General features: G+C 42.7%; 1 protein-coding gene and 1 non-coding gene across 5 annotated transcripts; one reads left to right on the top strand and one right to left on the bottom strand.

Annotated features, from left to right (window-relative positions):
* Positions 1–6,257: 6,257 nt before the first annotated feature.
* On the bottom strand, positions 6,258–11,492 carry LOC109774282 (protein FAR1-RELATED SEQUENCE 5). 2 transcript variants are annotated; one of them, XM_073508375.1, is made up of 9 exons: positions 10,886–11,492; positions 10,196–10,483; positions 9,545–9,999; positions 8,943–9,436; positions 8,447–8,837; positions 8,305–8,339; positions 7,882–8,162; positions 7,450–7,712; positions 6,258–7,353 (listed from the first exon to the last, which is right to left on the bottom strand). In XM_073508375.1, exons 8-9 carry the CDS (start codon positions 7,496–7,498, stop codon positions 6,305–6,307), a joined length of 1,098 nt encoding a protein of 365 aa, XP_073364476.1. In that variant the 5' UTR covers positions 7,499–7,712; positions 7,882–8,162; positions 8,305–8,339; positions 8,447–8,837; positions 8,943–9,436; positions 9,545–9,999; positions 10,196–10,483; positions 10,886–11,492; the 3' UTR covers positions 6,258–6,304. The 2 variants fall into 2 exon arrangements, with proteins under 2 accessions (XP_073364476.1, XP_020188592.2); XM_020333003.4 differs by having other exon boundaries at positions 7,882–8,339; positions 10,886–11,140; positions 11,266–11,489.
* Positions 11,493–12,809: 1,317 nt separating this feature from the next.
* Positions 12,810–17,819, top strand: LOC109774280 (uncharacterized). Of its 3 annotated transcripts, XR_012202324.1 has the most exons (5): positions 12,810–13,532; positions 13,911–14,075; positions 14,433–16,145; positions 16,228–17,185; positions 17,419–17,819. It is a non-coding gene; the product is annotated as an uncharacterized protein (transcript). The 3 variants fall into 3 exon arrangements; XR_012202323.1 differs by having other exon boundaries at positions 16,228–17,665; XR_012202325.1 differs by having other exon boundaries at positions 12,843–13,562; positions 16,228–17,665.
* The last annotated feature ends 208 nt before the right edge of the window (positions 17,820–18,027 follow it).

Genomic DNA, 18,027 nt, shown 5'->3' with positions numbered 1-18,027 from the left:
AAATTATCTCACAAGCAAAACATGATCACACCTTAGTACTCTTTGGGTGTTAATCACATAGCGATGTGAACTAGATTATTGACTCTAGTAAACCCTTTGGGTGTTGGTCACATGACGATGTGAACTATGGGTGTTAATCACATGGTGATGTGAACTATTGATGTTAAATCACATGGCGATGTGAACTAGATTATTGACTCTAGTGCAAGTGGGAGACTGAAGGAAATATGCCCTAGAGGCAATAATAAAGTTATTATTTATTTCCTTATATCATGATAAATGCTTATTATTCATGCTAGAATTGTATTAACCGGAAACATGATACATGTGTGAATACATAGACAAACAGAGTGTCACTAGTATGCCTCTACTTGACTAGCTCGTTGATCAAAGATGGTTATGTTTCCTAGCCATAGACATGAGTTGTCATTTGATTAACGGGATCATATCATTAGGAGAATGATGTGATTGACTTGACCCATTCCGTTAGCTTAGCACACGATCGTTTAGTATTCTGCTATTGCTTTCTTCATGACTTATACATGTTCCTATGACTATGAGATTATGCAACTCCCGTTTACGGGAGGAACACTTTGTGTGCTACCAAACATCACAACGTAACTGGGTGATTATAAAGGTGCTCTACAGGTGTCTCCGAAGGTACTTGTTGGGTTGGCGTATTTCGAGATTAGGATTTGTCACTCCGATTGTCGAAGAGGTACCTCTGGGCCCACTCAATAATGCACATCACTATAGGCCTTACAAGCATTGCAACTAATGAGTTAGTTACGGGATGATGTATTACGGAACGAGTAAAGAGACTTGCCGGTAACGAGATTGAACTAGGTATTGAGATACCGACGATCGAATCTCAGGCAAGTAACATACCGATGACAAAGGGAACAATGTATGTTGTTATGCGGTCTGACCGATAAAGATCTTCGTAGAATATGTAGGAGCCAATATGGGCATCCAGGTCCCGCTATTGGTTATTGACAAGAGAGGTGTCTCGGTCGTGTCTACATAGTTCTCGAACCCGTAGGGTCCGCACGCTTAATGTTCGTTGACGATATAGTACTATGAGTTATGTATGTTGGTGACCGAATGTTGTTCGGAGTTTTGGATGAGATCACGGATATGATGAGGAACTCCGGAATGGTCCGGAAGTAAAGATTGATATGTGGATAGTAGTGTTTGATCTCCGGAAAGGTTCCGGAATCCATCGGAAGGGGTTTCGGATGTTTCCCAAAATGTTTGGGCACGAGAACACTTTATCTGGGCCAAAGGGGAAAGCCCATGAGGTTTTTGGAAAGCGCAAAAGGAAGTTTTGCGGAGTCCAGGGGCCAGACGCCAGGGTCCCTGGCGTCTGGGTCCAGACGCCGGGAACCCTGGCGTCTGGCCTTGGAGTCCGAGAAGGACTCTTGCCTTTCGGGTGAAACCGACTTTGTGGAGGCTTTTACTCCAAGTTTCGACCCCAAGGCTCAACATATAAATAGAGGGGTAGGGCTAGCACCCAAGACACATCAAGAAACACCAAGCCGTGTGCCGGCAACCCCGTCCCCTCTAGTTTATCCTCCGTCATAGTTTTCGTAGTGCTTAGGCGAAGCCCTGCGGAGATTGTTCTTCACCAACACCGTCACCACGCCGTCGTGCTGCCGGAACTCATCTACTACTTCGCCCCTCTTGCTGGATCAAGAAGGCAAGGGCGTCATCGAGCTGAACGTGTGCAGAACTCGGAGGTGTCGTGCGTTCGGTACTTGGATCGGTCGGATCGTGAAGACGTACGACTACATCAACCGCGTTGATAAAACGCTTCCGCTTACGGTCTACGAGGGTACGTAGACAACACTCTCCCCTCTCGTTGCTATGCATCACCATGATCTTGCGTGTGCGTAGGAATTTTTTTTAAATTACTACGTTCCTCAACATATGCTGCGTTTTCTCAAAAAGATATATATATGGTCAGGGTTCAAACCCTGTACAGGTGGATTACTTGTGGGGTTTTTACATTAATATTCGCGAGGTGCTGGGTTATTCTGGAGGTATTGCCCTTTATTTTTTGTGTTCCTTTTGTTTGTTTGTTTATATGTTTTTATTTTTGTAGTGGTCGTCCTATTTTATTATCAGCACACGGCCCCTTTCTATATTTTTTTCCTGTGCTCACCCGCCTTCCGTGTGCGCTCTTTTTTTGTGGTTTTTGTGTTGCAGATCTAGGGCTAGACGAGCCTAAATTTAGTTTGTTCGAGAGCCAATGTGAGGCGCCAGAAATTCAGGTAATATCGGATGATGACATATTGAAGTCAGTTGAAGCTGTTAAAGTAAAGAAGGACAGTGTGCACTCAAAATCAAAGGGGGTGACTTGGGCTGCCCCGAAGGCCGTGGATCGTTGTGTTGAGAGTGATGATGATTCTTTTATGCCTCCGGCACCTAAAAAGGGTTTGCCGCCCAGAGCTGCTAGTCATATTAAAGCGATAGTGAAATCACCTCTTGTTCTGAGTGATGATGATGATTTCGTTTTGCATGGTGAGAGAACAGTGTTCACCAGGAGCAAATCAGTGGAGGAGCCATTGGTAGTGTCTAATAAAAGGCCAGTTGCTCTATCAACGAGGCTGAGAATGCCTGTGTGTGCGCTCAAGCCATTCAAGTTTCCATTTGTGGCTGTTGCAAAACAAATTTTGGACCTAATACTTAGCAAGGAGTTTATCGACAAGTATCCACAGTGAGTCCAAGTTTTTTTTTCAAAAGTCTTTTTTCATTTTTGTTTTGGTGCTGCTTCATGCATCTTTTTTCTTTTTGTTTTTGTCCCCATAGGGTCCCTCTGTTTAAGTGCACTCCTCCAACTGGCAATGGATTTATAGTTGATGCTAAATATCTGGTTACCTGCTTTGGTCATGTCGGTTGCATTGATACTGAGTTGATGGATCTTGTGATCAGCTATTGGAAGGGAAGCCCTGACTACAATCATGTGTATAAATCCGGAGATAGGGTGTTGCTCAGCCCGTATGTGATAAATGTACGATGATCTATTTATGACGCATTCTTTTTGTTTTTTCTAGTATCTTCATAAATTATCATCATGTGTTTGTTATTTTTTCTAGTATCTTCTTGAAATTGATTCGTACCATCGGCCAGTTGATGTAGATGGGCAGGCGATCCCGAGGCCGCCCTTCAATGTTAAACTTGCTGCTCAGAAGTTCAGGCTATACATAAAAGAGAACCTGCTCGCTGCAAACCTGGTTAGTGCACGGCGTTTTTTCGCCAAGTTAATTTTTTTGTAGTGTTGTCTTCTAAACTGCTGAGACATTTGTAGCTAACTTCTTATGCTCTTCTTTGTCGTCTAATTCACATGTTGATAGATCATGCTACCATATTGGAATCGGAATCATTTCACACTGTACACTATGAACAAGTATCGTGAGTCCCTGGATATCCATGACTCGTGGAGATATACAGGGCGTAACCTTTCAAGGAACCGACTCCATGGAGAACGTGTCGAAATTGTATGTGGTCTTTTTTTCACTTTTTTTTCCTTTTTTTCATTCCACGTGCGTGGTGTGCTTTAAAGTATTTTCAAGTCTTAATTTTTTCTGTCTCGCACAGATGTCCAGGATGTCGTTGTTGATGAAGGAGGTGTATGGCGAAGCTGCATACAACTCTTCAAGACAGCCCCGTTGGGAACATCTGGCAGAGAGATGTAGCTACGCGAAAATGCCAGAGCAAGGGGTTAACAAATGTGGCTTTTACATGTTAAAAGCTGCTTTTTTGTATGATGGCATCAAGCTAGTAGAGGAAGTGAAGAAGCGTGATGTAATTTTTGCTGGATCATTTTTTTTTCAATCTAACTTTTTTTTCATGCTAACTGACACAACAATCTTGTTTTATCTGCAGCCACATTCTGCGTACTGGAAGGCCGAGTGCCTTTTTTATGTTCTTTTCCACCCTAATAATGAGGTTCGGCGCGACCAGTGGCCGGGGGAGATGGCTGACATTGCTAAGTTGTTATAAGCGGGATTGCAGGACAGCGGCGCAAGTAGATGAATATGTCGATGTGTTTTATGAATGTTTTTCTCATGTTTTATGTATTTTGGAGTTAACTGCACTATTGTTCAAGATGGTAACTTCATGTCGTGGAGGAAGTTAACTGCACATGAGAGCACATTTTTTATTCCACTTTCTACTAAATGTTTTTCCAGCAAGTTAACTGTTATCGTCAGGTCAAGTTAACTTCCGTGAGTGAAATAGCTAACTGCCAGGAATAGCAATAGTTAGCACCAAGTTAACTGCGGGACTGATTTTTTTCTTTTTTAATTGGGTCACGCTAACTGCGGGTATGAAATACCCAACTGCATGCGACGAGCAACCTAACGGCAATGGCTGATAATACGGTTTTTTGCTTCTTTTGTTTTTAATTCATTTTTATTTTTTCCCTGGTCAAGTTAACCGACGAGATTGGAATAGCTAACTGTCAAGACTGCGATAGTTAACTGCCAGGATTGAAAATACTTTTTTTTGTTTTTTTGCCCGGTTCAAGCTAACGGCCGGGAGTAAATATTTGACTACCAGGGATTGCGGCAGTTAACACCGATTTAACTACCAGCATTAAAAATATTTTTTCTTGTTGTAATTTCCTTTTTTTCCTGGTGACGCTACCTGTCAGGGATGAAATAGCTAACCGTCCCCGATGAGCAAGCTAACTGCCATGATATCTTTTTTTGCTTCTTTTTGTTTTTTGCCATGTGTTCAATTAACTACAATGTATAACGACGTTAACTTCCACGCTGGCCGATCTTAACTGCCACTATGGCCGAACTTTTTTTTGGGCGAAAATGTTGAAGTTCTTTCATTGTTTTTTTAATCCTAACTTCTACAATGGTCCCAGTTAACTGTTATAGCCATGTGAGATTAATTGTTGCGATCGTCAAAGTTAACTGCTTTTTTCACGTGCAAAAAAATACCTTTTTTAATTGAAGCATTATACTTATCTTTTTTATTTAATATTTTAGATTAACTAATGCGGTCACCAAAGTTAACTGGGTTTTTAAATCTATTTATAATATTGAGTTTCTTTTTACACGTCAAAACCGTTGGACCGGGTTGAGTTAACTGTTAAGGTTTACCTTGTAGTTAACATCTTAATGGAGGTTAGGAGTACATCTTAACAAGTAGTATCTCGGCCTGCAGTTAGCAATCAATTTTTTCCCGATGCAAATTATCCACAAAAACAGTTATGGAGGTCAACATAAGCAGCAATTAGAGAGCAGAGTATCTTGGCTTGCAGTTATCAAGCGGTTTTTCTTGAAAATAATTTTAGGAGCCTCCATTGTCTTGACACCTGCACATTGATTGTCTGGGAAGGCGACGGGGGCCATGGTCAAGAGAGGGAGCCGTCACCAGCGTGGAGCCGCGTGCTCACCAAATCAGGATCTGATTATGATTGTCATGGATAAGGAGACACAGGCGGTGGCGCTCACAGGATCCTACTGGAATTTGGCGTCCTGGGGCAACGACAGAAGTTCACTGAAGCAGAGAAAGCCTGCTAACTGCTCTGTGCTCAGAACTGTTGCTAACTGAAGCAGAGAAAGCCTGCAAATCACAGTTGTGAAGCTAAGCTAACTGCACTATCTCAATGTGGTAACTTCAAGCCATGGTGTAACAAAAAAGCATTTTTATTGTGAAGTTAACTTGCATATCGTGGAGGTAGTTAACTTCACTGTATGAAGATGGTAACTTCATGTCTTCGAGGAAGTTAACTGCATTTTTTAATTTTCCTTCTACTAAATGCTTTTTAGCAAGTAAACTACTAGTCAGGAGGACTGCCAGTTAACTGCACTGACTGCATGAAGTTAACTGCATTATTTATGGGAGCTAACTGAAGCCTTTTTTACGATTTATTTTTATGCATGCTAACTGTAGCCAAGCACCCAAGCTTGTAAGGTTATTTTCAAGGAATTTATCGTCTTGAGGATCTGTACATGCTAACCGCAGCAACACACCCATGCTAACTTTGTACTTTAAAAAAATCATGATGAGAAAGGAGAGTGGAGGGGGAAGCTGCATAATTCTGAAATTGTAACATAGCGGAATAGTTTTACATGCAAAAAATGACATGTTTTTGCAAAATATATAGGGGGGTGTAACCAGTATACCGTAAGTTGAATGTTTTTACAAGTGCTATATACATATATATATATATATATATATATATATATATATATATATATATATATATATATATCTGTTTCACATGTGTATCTATATTTTTCTTTTTTCAGTTTTTGAGCCTGTTGCTCCATCTGGTTGGCTCCTAACCTCCTTTTGCCCCTGCAAGCTTCTGAGACGTTGTTTTGTGCTTTCTATTACATGCCTCGTCCTGTCCCTGGTGAACCATCTGCTCTGTCATTTCCAGAATCTCATTGCCTATTCTGACTACATCGCACGTACGAGTGTTGTGCCCTTCGACCTTGTTACATTTTTTGCATCTTTTCTTGAAGATCTTGCCTTTCCCAACATCTTTGTTGATGTGCATCCTCTTTGGTGAAGGCTCAGCGTCTTCGTCACTACCACCTTTTTCATTACTGTCATCACTCATATTTTTGCTGTCGTTGATAGCTTCCTCCTTCATAGTTGCTTTCGACAGCAGTTTCTTGATAGTTGCAGCAACCATGGATTTGTCCACAGGCCCATACTTTTTCTCATGTGCTTGCAGAAGCTTTTGCTCTAGCTGCCTTTTCACGCAAGTTCTTTTGTTGTGCCCACTAATCATATTGCAGTTGCTGCAAAGTCTGCTCCCTAGTGGCATGCCGTCTTTTCCAATAACTGGCTCTGGCCTAGCAGTTTTTGAACTGATTTTCTCACTGATTTCAGTTGGCTTTTGTTCCTGTTTCATGGCCGCACTCAGTTTGTTTCTACCTTTTGTTTTGCACACTGGGGGTGGGTGTATTTTGTCGCGATCATCATCCATACTTGACTTCTCAATCGTTGGATCTTTTTGTTCTGCCATATCAGGGGCAACTTCATTTTCATCTACAGATGATTGTTTGCATTCCGTTGACTCTATGTCATCACCGTTCAGATCATCTAGCTCTGGTTGCACTTGTTTCAGGCATGTCATCAGCCTGTTGTAAGCTGCATCTGTCTTTACCCCCTTCTGGACAGTTTTCAGTGTCTCGTTCAGCAGCTTTGTGTGGCGGTATTGAATTAGTGTACCATCTACAGTTGTATTCCTGTAGTCTCTGTGGTTGAATGCCGAGTCACTATTTGCATCCCTTGTGTACCGTTGCAGTATGTACCGATCTGGTATTATAGCTACTCGCAGGTGTTCCAACAGTGCAATTATGTGATGGCAGAATAGTCCTGGCAGAATTGACATCATTTTCTTTGTCAGTTTGATCTTTTCTTTTTATTAGCCAAGAAAGAATATATGCATGATGAGTAGCTCTTTTTTCTTACCTGTGTGATCAGAGTTTGCACTCGCATTCGTATTCGCCATTTGTTTCATCAGCGACCACCTGGAATTCGTGCCTTGACCATGTGAATATTTTCTCTTGGTTGTAGTGGTGTACGTAGTACTTCGTTACATGCCCAGTTGACTGTTTGATTCGGAAGGCGCCGCTTTCAAAGAGTCTTTCACGGAATAAGGTGTAGTCAGCGCGTGTGTACACGTCCATCAGCTGTTTCTCGAAAAGGTACCTAGTGAGAGGGTTTCTGACACCCTTTAACATGGAACAAGCATTGTCGTTAGCGATACAATTTTTGTAACTTATAAATGGTAGAGTGATGAATTAACTGTCCGAGGGCCCTATTTTTATTTTTAAGTTCAACTGCAGCAGCCATTGAAAGCTAACTGCTGCAAGGTTTTTACAATGTAGGAGTTGCTCTTACCGTTGAAGCTATTGTCTCGGCAACCTCAAGCTGGTGCCTCTTCTGTATGCATTCATTGACTTGTCTGGCAAATATGTGAAGCACTTGTGTTTCTTTCACGAAACCTTTTTTCAGGATATGATTCATGCTTTCGCTTCTTTGTGCTGACGTCATTCTGGCGCAGAATATCTCCTTCCAGTATGCAGATATCCATGTTGTTCTCTCTTCCCATAGGCCCAGCAGGATGGTGTCATTCTGTAAGTTGTACGTGTCCATGAGGTCGTGCCATGCTGCTTCAAACTCTGCTGGCATGAGTGGATGGTTAAGGACTGCTGCGAGGTCTTCCTTAAATGTGTCATGTTCTAAGTATACTTTTGACAAATGATCTTTTATTTTTTTCATAATGTGCCATCGGCAGAGGCGGTGATGAGTTCTGAGGAAGACCTTAGGTATAGCTGCTTTCATGGCAGGGCATTGATCTACAAAACAATGTTTTTGTCATTTCTTGGGTTATTTTTGTTATTAAAAAATAGTATTGAAAATAAAGGAGAAAGTGCTAGGGGCTTGGAGGCGTTCGAGGCAATACCTGTTAGTATGCAAGTTGGGTCTTTTCGCATGCACCGCTTAAAAGCATTAAAAATCCATTCGAATGAGTCGCTACTCTCATTCCCCACCAAGGCAACTCCAAAAATTGTAGATTGCAGATGATTATTCACACTGACAAAAAACCCCAAAGGCATGTGATACTTGTTCGTTTTGTATGTGGTGTCAAACGTGACGCAGTCACCGAAATCTGCGTATGCAGCCTGGCAGCTAGCATTGGACCAGAATATATTTCTGATAATTTTCTTACCATCATCATCAGTTCCAACGTCTACATCAAAGAAGAAATTCTCATTCTCATTCTTCATCTCCTCAAAGAATCAAACAATTTCTCCACATCATCTTTCGAATCAGTCCTTGCAAATTCTGCTTTGCTGCGAAAATGATCGAAATTCTTAGCTTACTTCCCATGAGATAACTGCACCATGATTGTAAAGTTAACTACAAAGAATGAACTCAACAACATAACTGATACTTACATGTTAAGCACGTCCTTGTCTGTAAAAGGCAATTTGTCGCGCCCACCAGATAACCAAGAAAGGAGACTCATGATATTCACATGCTTAACATTTGTCTTATGCAGGTCTTTTATGTATTCTTTTACTGTTGGATCTATCGTTTTGTGTGAATGCAGAAAGACGAGCGTGGACGGGCTGTCAAGGAGCCTGTGGTTGTGTTCAATCACAATGTCTTTGACAACACAAGTCCCGTCGTCTCTTTCTTTCAAGAGCATCATTGTCTTGCAATCAGTTCTTTTTGTTACTTTGTTGCGCTGACGATCTGCATCGTGAACAGAGGATGTGTATTTGCCAGAGTGTACGCAATATAAGTAGCGTTTCTTCTTATTTTTCTGTCCTTTCCTTATCCCGAACCCAACATGTTTGGCGTAGTCATTAAAAAAATTGAATGCATCGTCATATGAATTGAATTCCTGTCCTAGCACTGGAATTAGTTGAGCAGGAATGTCTGTGTTCTGAAAAAAATGCAAATAAAGACCATAAGTGATTTTTTTGCTTTCACATCAGCAACTTTTGTATAAAAAACAGCGAAAAAATAAAAATGTGTGATAATGTAAACTCACGTGCGTGTATGATCGGAGCTCTGCTGGTGTTTGCAAGTGTCCATGCTGTATTGGACATGGTGGTGTGACGGCACACGGAGTTGTGGATCTCGCGGTGGTACCAGTCGTGATGAGGTCGGTCTGTTGCTGCGTTTCCTCACAGGATGTTGGCTCCATAATGGGTTCTGTGAGGAGACTGTTTTGAGCAGAACCCTTGTTGCTGCAGTTGTTTTGCTGAAAGCGAATTGCGGATGCCCAGTTTTGATGTTGGCAATGGCTTCATCTTTTGTTGGCGGAACACCACGTGTCAACGAGTGATCTGCTTGCACGCGTGGTGTAGCTTGCGCATGATCTCGTGTTTTTGGTTTGAGAACATAGACAGGCTCGTAGTCTTGATCGTAGGTTTGTTGATGAACAACTTTAGTCCAGCTTTCAATGTAGCCAGTGTCCGTGCCATTAGCAGCTTCATTTTCTACCTGTGTTAACAAACATTTATATTGTTCTTATCAAAATACTAGTTAATTAACAGACAGTTATTTGTATTCAAGTAGCGAGCAATATGTCAAACTAAAAAAATAAGTGTATACTTTAATGGCATGGGGAGAGGCAAACTTGCATGTGCACAAGGGGAGCTATGCACTAGTGTTAGGTCCAATCGTTTTTGTGTTTTACCTCACTCGTCTCTACGATTGGTTCCAGCATGCTTGTGTGGTGTCATTGTTTATGCATAGCAGCACGCATCATATGTCCATGATGCGGTACACTGCTCTCATCACCCGGTGTTGATGGTGGTGGGTATCTTGTAGTTTGTCGTACCTCTGGCTTCAACATGTACACTTGCTCATATTTTTCTGGGTAATGCGGGGTGTCGGTCTGAACAGTCCAGCAGGTAATCTCATCACCGTCTGTGGTACCAGCATTTCTTAGTTCTAGGCTTTCTTCCACAGTTGATATGTTTATCTGTAAGTGCACAAAATAAAAAACATACAGTTAACTGCCGGCACACCGAATGCTAACTGAGCATGGGCAAAAAGTAAATTAACATCCAACTTTTGTTTGATAGCTGTTGGCACAATCCAATCCTAATCCTAACTGAGTATGGATAAACAGTAAATTAACATTAACTGTTGGCACAATCCAATCCTAACTGAGCATGTGCAAAAAATATTTTTCAGTGCTCAAACCTTGTTTGATAGCACGGGCAAACAGTGGGAAATAGTTAACTACATTAATTAGTACTACTTTCGGCAGTTATGTCGTAACACCCAGCCTGGTCGAATCATTGAGCAGTTATGCATAGAGAAGATGGTAGTTATGTAAAGGGGTTATAGCTGTTATGTTCATAGTTGAAGCAAAAAGCACCTGAGCTGAATCAGAGAGAGGAGGTCGCCGTCGTCCAGCAGCTCCACATTGCGTGTGAAAAGGGCCGAGTGGGTTCATCTGCGACACAGGCAGCTTCCGCTTGTTCCCCGGAGCTTCAGATCGGATGACTGAGACGTTTTTGACACGAGACAGTCGGGATGCCAGCGGAATCGTACCAAATCGATCTGTTGATTTCGTCGTCTTCATCCTCGACGAGGGGCCAACAGTTGCAGCAGTCTTCTCACTTGATTCCATCTGTGGCAGGGAGAAGCTACAGTCAGACCGGGTTGAAACTGGTCGGCGCTGCCGCCGGGGCGGGGGAGAAGCTCCGCTGCCGCCGTCGCTCACTCGCGCGAGGCAGGGAGAAGCTACAGTCAGACCAGGGCGAAACTGGTCGGCGCTGCCGCCGGGGCGGGGAGAAGCTCGGCTGCCGCCGTCGCTCGCTTGCGTGAGGCGAGGAGTAGCTACAGGTTAACCGGGGCGAAACCGCCACCTCCGTCGCCCGCTCCCTCGCTCCGGCTACCGCCGTCGCTCGCTCACGGGCGTCGTCTCTTACCTGTAGCTACCGGTGGTCGGTCGTGTGGTTGGTTGATCGAGATCAGTCAACGATTTTGATTTGTAGCTTCCTATATATATACACATATATATGAAAAATCCATCCTACCATCTAATGATAGTTAACCCACATGTCTCATATACTATAATGGAATAGTATATATACTACTTTATCTAAATATGTTCATACAATATATTTAAAATATTTTAAAGCAAGTTTCATGAAAAAAAATCATATGAGCCCATAGTTTTGTTATATTCGCGAAATACGTACCAAAAAAATATGTACTCAAAATATGGCACATACTAACTAAAAAATAATATATGTACTACATAAACATTATTATATACTACATACTGCACGGGCGTCGTCTCTTACCTGTAGTTGCCGGTGCTTGGTCGTGTGGTTGGTGGATCGAGATCAGTCAACGATTTTGATTTGTAGCTTCCTAATACAGGGGTTCCTAAATACGCTTATTTATGAACTCTAGAGAGGTTTCTAAATAGTCCCGCCCCGGTGGTAGTTAACCTATATATATAGGGAAAATTCATCCTACCACCTGGTGGTAGTTACCCTACATATCTCATATATACTACCATGTGATACTATATATACTATTTATTATTTTAGATATGTTTATATATTATATATATATGGGACTGGGCTATTCTGTTACTACTAACAGAATATTACTCTGTTACCCCTGTTACTAGTAACAGAATAGCCCAGTCCCATATATATATTCGTCACCCTGGGTGATGAATAGTTATTCTTCACCCACCTTTATTTTATCATCTATGCACCGTAATTTTACGTTTCGTAAATTTTGTCTTATTTTAGACATAAAAAGAGAACGGAAGAAAACCTACATTCATCGTAATGTTTTTTTTATGTTATGTAAAATTACAAATGTAAAAATATAGTGTAAAATGTACATAAAATACAATTTTTGACCTATATTTTTTTTGTTATGCCAAATTTTATGCAGTAAATCAATATGAATGTAACTATTTGTATTTCAAATGTAATTTTTATGAAATGATCATAAGATTACCAGGATGAAGAATAACTTATTCTGCACCCTGGGTGATGAAATGATCAATATGAATGGCGGGCTGGGTGATATATATATATGGACTGGGCTATTCTGTTACTAGTAACAAAATATTACTCTATTACCCCTGGACACTATAAGGCCTTATACAATGGGAGGTGCTTAGGATAGATGCTTAGAAAAATAAACCAAGATTTTTTTAAGCACCGGTGCTTATTTATAAAGAATAGACGCTTAACTAAGCGTCTCTTCTATAGAAATAGGCACAGAGAAACCCGATTTATTTTTCTGAGCACATCGCCTCAGCATCTCCCGTTGTATAAGACTAAGGACCTGATCTCTAGTTTCCGGATCGGTGGCACGTGAAGAAGCACCCATCCCGCCGGATGACCCACTCCCGACCCCCGCCCCAATCTCACCTTCTCTGGCTAGATCCCGGCGGCGCCCCGGCCCCCACCTTTTCCCTTGCTGAATCCCGATGCCGCCCAGCCCGCCACCTTATCCCCTGCTGGATCCCGGTGCCGCTCCGCCCCCACCCTCTTCCTGGCTAGAGCTCGGCATCGCCCCGCCCGCCACCTTCTCCCCGGCTGGAGCCCGGCGCCGTCCCGCCCCCCACCTTCTCCCCGGCTGGCTCATGGCGCCGCCCCGACCCCCACCTTCTTCCCGTCTGGCACCTGGCGCCGCCCCCTGCTTCCACCCGCCATCGCCACCACCACCTGCTTCCACGGTTCCACCCGCCACCGTCCGCCCCCTGCTTCCAGCCACCGCTGCCCCTCCGCCTTCTTTCGCTGGTGGACCAACCTCGCTGCCGTGCTACACGGTCAAGGTCGCGCGGGAGACGTCGTCCCTAGCCCAGCCGATGTGGCCCGGCACCCTGACCACCGCCATGCCCCTGCGCCTTGACTATCGCCGATGTCCAACGCCACGGTGCCTCCCATGGCGGCCGTTCACTGCCGCCACCCTGGGCCGTTCAACAACACAGCGCCGAGCCGTTAAACGCCGCAGCTCTACCACCATTCGCAACTCCGACTTTCATGGTGTGTTTCTGGAGGTTCAGTTTTTTCAGTGTATGTTTTGTACGCTTTTCAGTTCACCTACTTAACGAATGCATGTCCAGTTTCCTCTCTATTTCCCCATGTCAATTGCTGAAATATTGCTGGCCGGTATGTTTACTTATTACCATAAACCTTTATGCATCACTTTCAAGCCCTCAGACCATTTTATTTCTCTGGCATAATTTCCTTAACGAATGTCGGCCAGTATGCTTTTCTAGAGGTTCAGTTGCTATTTGCTGATCGCTGCATATTTGCATAAAAGCTCTGAAAAAGTTCGGTCAGAATCCCCTAGATGGTTCGAACGCCAGACCCTGGTACGTTCACCTTGACAAAACCTCATCTTATTCCTATTTTTTGCAGGTTGCAGCAAGAACAAGATGCCAAAGTAAAAGTCTCCAAAAAAGCCTAATCTTTGCATCTTTCGGTACTCACTCAAGTGAAGTCTCGATTTCTTCTAAATCTGAAGTTCAAGTTCTCTGAAACATTTGGCAATAGTTCGGCGAAAAGGTTTACCTCAGTACAAAAGTAAGGGTACCTTCTGTGTCTTCTTCTGAACCTACGTTTTCTGAACCAAATGTATCTGCATTTTAGCTCCGTATGTGAAATATCCTTAGGAATATACAACAATAGTATAGTTCAATGTCCTTTGAGGAATCTAAAAATCTTTCAACAATGTTACCCAAATAAATAACGACAATGACTAAACTGGAGGATTTACAGTAGTTACGAGCAGTTGATGCAGGGCGGCTCGAGATCCTTACTCCATCTCGTGGTGTGCAGTTTTGTAATTGTGTGCTTCAAGAGTTAATTTAATAACAATTGTATTCAAAAACTTTGTTTCTTTACCCAACCAAATTCTGAACATGTTTCTACTTTCTGCAGGTCCTTGTTGGGATGAGAGGGATGACTAGAATGCTCTGGGAAATATCTTTACTTGACCCAGAGGCGGTATGCTTTTATTGATCTCCTTTGTAGTGCTATGGGTGCTGTAATAAGAGCAAATTACATATTAACTTGTATATCTAGGAATACTGTGTGGACTAGAAAATGTATTATTTTAGTATCTTGAGATCTTCAGTCAAGTTTGTGTGCCCAAGCTGAGCTTAATTTGTCCATGTACAGTAATAATTAGTGTGTTAGTTGTGCATTGCAGAGTTTTGATAGAATTGGTACTTAGTTTGGTTTGCGATATTTAAACTTATCCATCACTGTATATCTATGTTGATGCTTGTAATTTAACTTTGTGTTCCTGGGATTCGTTTTAGAGGTCTCTATTCCAGAGTGCGAGAGGGATTGGTGTTAAATGTCAAACTTATGTTTGCGTGTGCAGTTGTACTTGGTAAGATGTATACTGCACATCAGTGTAGTAAGAGAAATAAAAAAAATTGCAGCTAATTATTTAGATGTTAGATTGTCTAGTGGTTTTTTTCCACAGATATTGCAAAAAAAGATCTCACTTTCTTTTGCACTTAGTTCATGTGATCAATTGTGATAAGTTCGGAGAAGTTTATAATACCTCCAAAGGACTGAGAATTTTGTTCTTGCGTCAAGTGTCACTACATCTGTTTTCATAGATTATGTTCAGCACAGTGCGTTCCTTCTGTGTTTGGCACAAGTCGATGCTCACCCTGTATTGTCCTATTTCTTCCTGCTCACAGCATGTATTGCATCTTATTTGCCAGTGACAACAATTTTTACACATGTAACAACCCCACATTTTTTATATGACACAACACTTTGGGTTGGCTAAATTTAGGTGAATGCTCTCTTCTGACTTCAACCATAACTAAGAATCTTGCTAATAGGTTGTATTTCGAATCGAGAGTGCTGATGATTGCCAGTGTTGCTGCTTGTACTCACCCCTGGTCACGTCTCTGGCTTACTGATTCATTTCGCCCCTGTTCAGTTAGAGTTATCTGTATCTATAATGAACAGTCGCCACCAAATAATTAGTGGACTGACCAACCAATATTGTTTCTGGGTATTGATATTGTCTCTCGGTTGTCTATGAGTGATGCTACCAAAGAATCTGGCGACACTTAGACCGCAGTCTGTTGCACCACCACCACCACCATCGTAAAATTGGGTGCAGTCTAGCCTTTTATTCTTATGCTTGTGAGAACTTGTTCAGTTTGCATGGGAAAACATATTCTATTCCTGTTGCTCTCAAGTTGTTTGTTGACATGCCTATAAGAACTGACATTGTGCAATTTTCTCTGAACATATTCATAGTTTAACCAATTCAGTGCAAGTTTTGATTCTGAAAACTGACATTGTGCATCATGTACTGATCCATTTTCAACTGTGGATGTGTTTAAAAAAACTGATGTTCAGCATGTACTGAAAATGCCTTTAAAACGAAGAGTAAATAGCATCAGTGAGTTCTAGTACCTATATTGCAAAAGTTCATTGACAAAAAAATATCAGTACAGTATGGTGCTTCGGTTAGAAGATCACTGATGCCATTCGCTTCATACTTTCTCTGTTGTTTCAACTTTTATAACCTTTTCGTCTGTAAATTCCGCATCTTTTCTTGTTTACAGATTACAGACTATACACATGATACTTTTACTGGGACCAGAGTATTACTTACAGGCAAGTTCAAAATAAAACCCGGCACTCCTCATTCTGTGAATGTGTGTGTCATGACATCTTGTCTCTGTGTTGCATCATGTAGGATCCAAAAGGTGAAAAGATCCCTGCAGATCTCTGCAATCTCTCAAGTTTATTTCATTTTGATTCGTCCAGGAAGTAGGACAAGCGACCGCGAACCTCATCCACCCCAACGGAATATTATCCGTGAATCCAAGAACACCCATCGATCCCTCTCTTTCTCTCTCACCTTCTCCCACGCGTGCGCCGCCCCACCCCGTGTCTCTATCCCTTCACCCTCTGCTTCTTCCACGCGTAGCACCAAACCCACCGCCTCGTGCTCTTCCTCCACCTCCACTTTTCTGGAGCACCAAAGTCACACGCGAGGGCCCACCATCCTCACAGAGATGGATCTCAACGGAGCGGATCTAGCCTCCCTGTCGCCTCCTCCACCGGGAGCGACGACATCCTCCACCAAGATCTGCGTGGGGAGGCTGATGTTCTCGACGGGCAGGAGCACTCGCCGACGTGCTCCATCTCCTTGTTTGCCACCTCCGTCGAGAGCCGCGTGATTGTCGCCTTCGAGAGCGCGGCTGCAGCCCATCCATGGTGTGCATCCAGAGCCTTGCGACGACATCACCAAGTCGGCGAGCATTGGATCCACACCTCCGGTGAGCAGTGTCTCCCCTTCCCGTAGTCTGACAAGACACCATGGACGCCCCCGTCATAGTCCTTGTGGGCCGGTGGATGAGGCAGCTAGCCCAAGGCGAGCTAGACGATGCGTGCACGCCGAGCGACCACAACAGCGGCTGCTCGTTCAGGTCAACCACCACGCGTGCAGGCCACCATGGTGTCCGTCGCGACCGTTGATGGCCTTCGGGCCTGATCTGCAGATCGGCGGGATACGGCATGGTGGGTAGGAGGTGAGCTGGCCGTGGTGGGGAGGAGGAGCAGTTATGGCGGGAGAGAGATTGCCGTTGTGAACACAAACCGCAAAAAAAAACATCCACATCAACGTTGTTGAAATTGAAGTTGTCCATGAGGTGAGCGTAATGCAGTCCCCCCTCCAATCCTTCTTGCAATGCTTTTGATGATTCGTGATCCTGGAGTAACAAGTAGAATTAGATGGATGGATTATTACACCTATGTAATTGCGGTGTTGCCGAGCTTCCCTCTTCTTGCTTTGTTTCTGCAAACATAACCTCCTGGTTTTGTACCTTTTTAGAGAGATTGTTGGTGTGATATAAAAATTGTTTGACTCGTATTTTTAGTGCAGACAAAAGCACATCCACGGGCCATGGCAAAATTTTCCAGACGCTAAACCAGGAGAATTATGGCTTATTTTGTCTAAACTTCTATTTTTATGTTCACGAGCTTGGATGCTAAATTGTATACTATATAATTGTTTGTACATGACTTTGCAACTTTCCTAACCGGACTTTGATATTTACAATATTCGAAAACACTTTTAACTTTTGAAATGTGATGCTTGTGCTCCTGCACCGAGTTTTAATCTTCTGAAAGTTGACTAGTGAATCTTTGATGGATATTTTGAGCTCATTTTCTGGTCATGGCTGAAACACTTTTAACGTTTGATTTTGCTAATTTTCGGGAGATGTAAATCTGAATAAATATTGTAAGTGAAACATTGAATGAACTGTTATCTGAATCAGCGCATGTTGAATTTGACCTCAATTGCCAATGTTATTTGAAGGAACGCATATGCTTTTAGATCTACACACATGTTCTCTGAATAAACCCCTTTTGATGCAAGTTATCTGAGTATGATGCACTCGTACTTCACAAATGATGCTGAATTTCATCAAAGCCACTTTCGGTGATAATTTCTTAATCTTGGATTCAAATTCTTTAACTGTGTGCCATG

Source organism: Aegilops tauschii, chromosome 2 (genome assembly GCF_002575655.3).
Source record: "Aegilops tauschii subsp. strangulata cultivar AL8/78 chromosome 2, Aet v6.0, whole genome shotgun sequence".
NCBI lineage: Eukaryota > Viridiplantae > Streptophyta > Magnoliopsida > Poales > Poaceae > Aegilops > Aegilops tauschii.
Note: the sequence above shows the minus strand (reverse complement) of the source record. Positions and strands in the feature narration are given on the sequence as shown.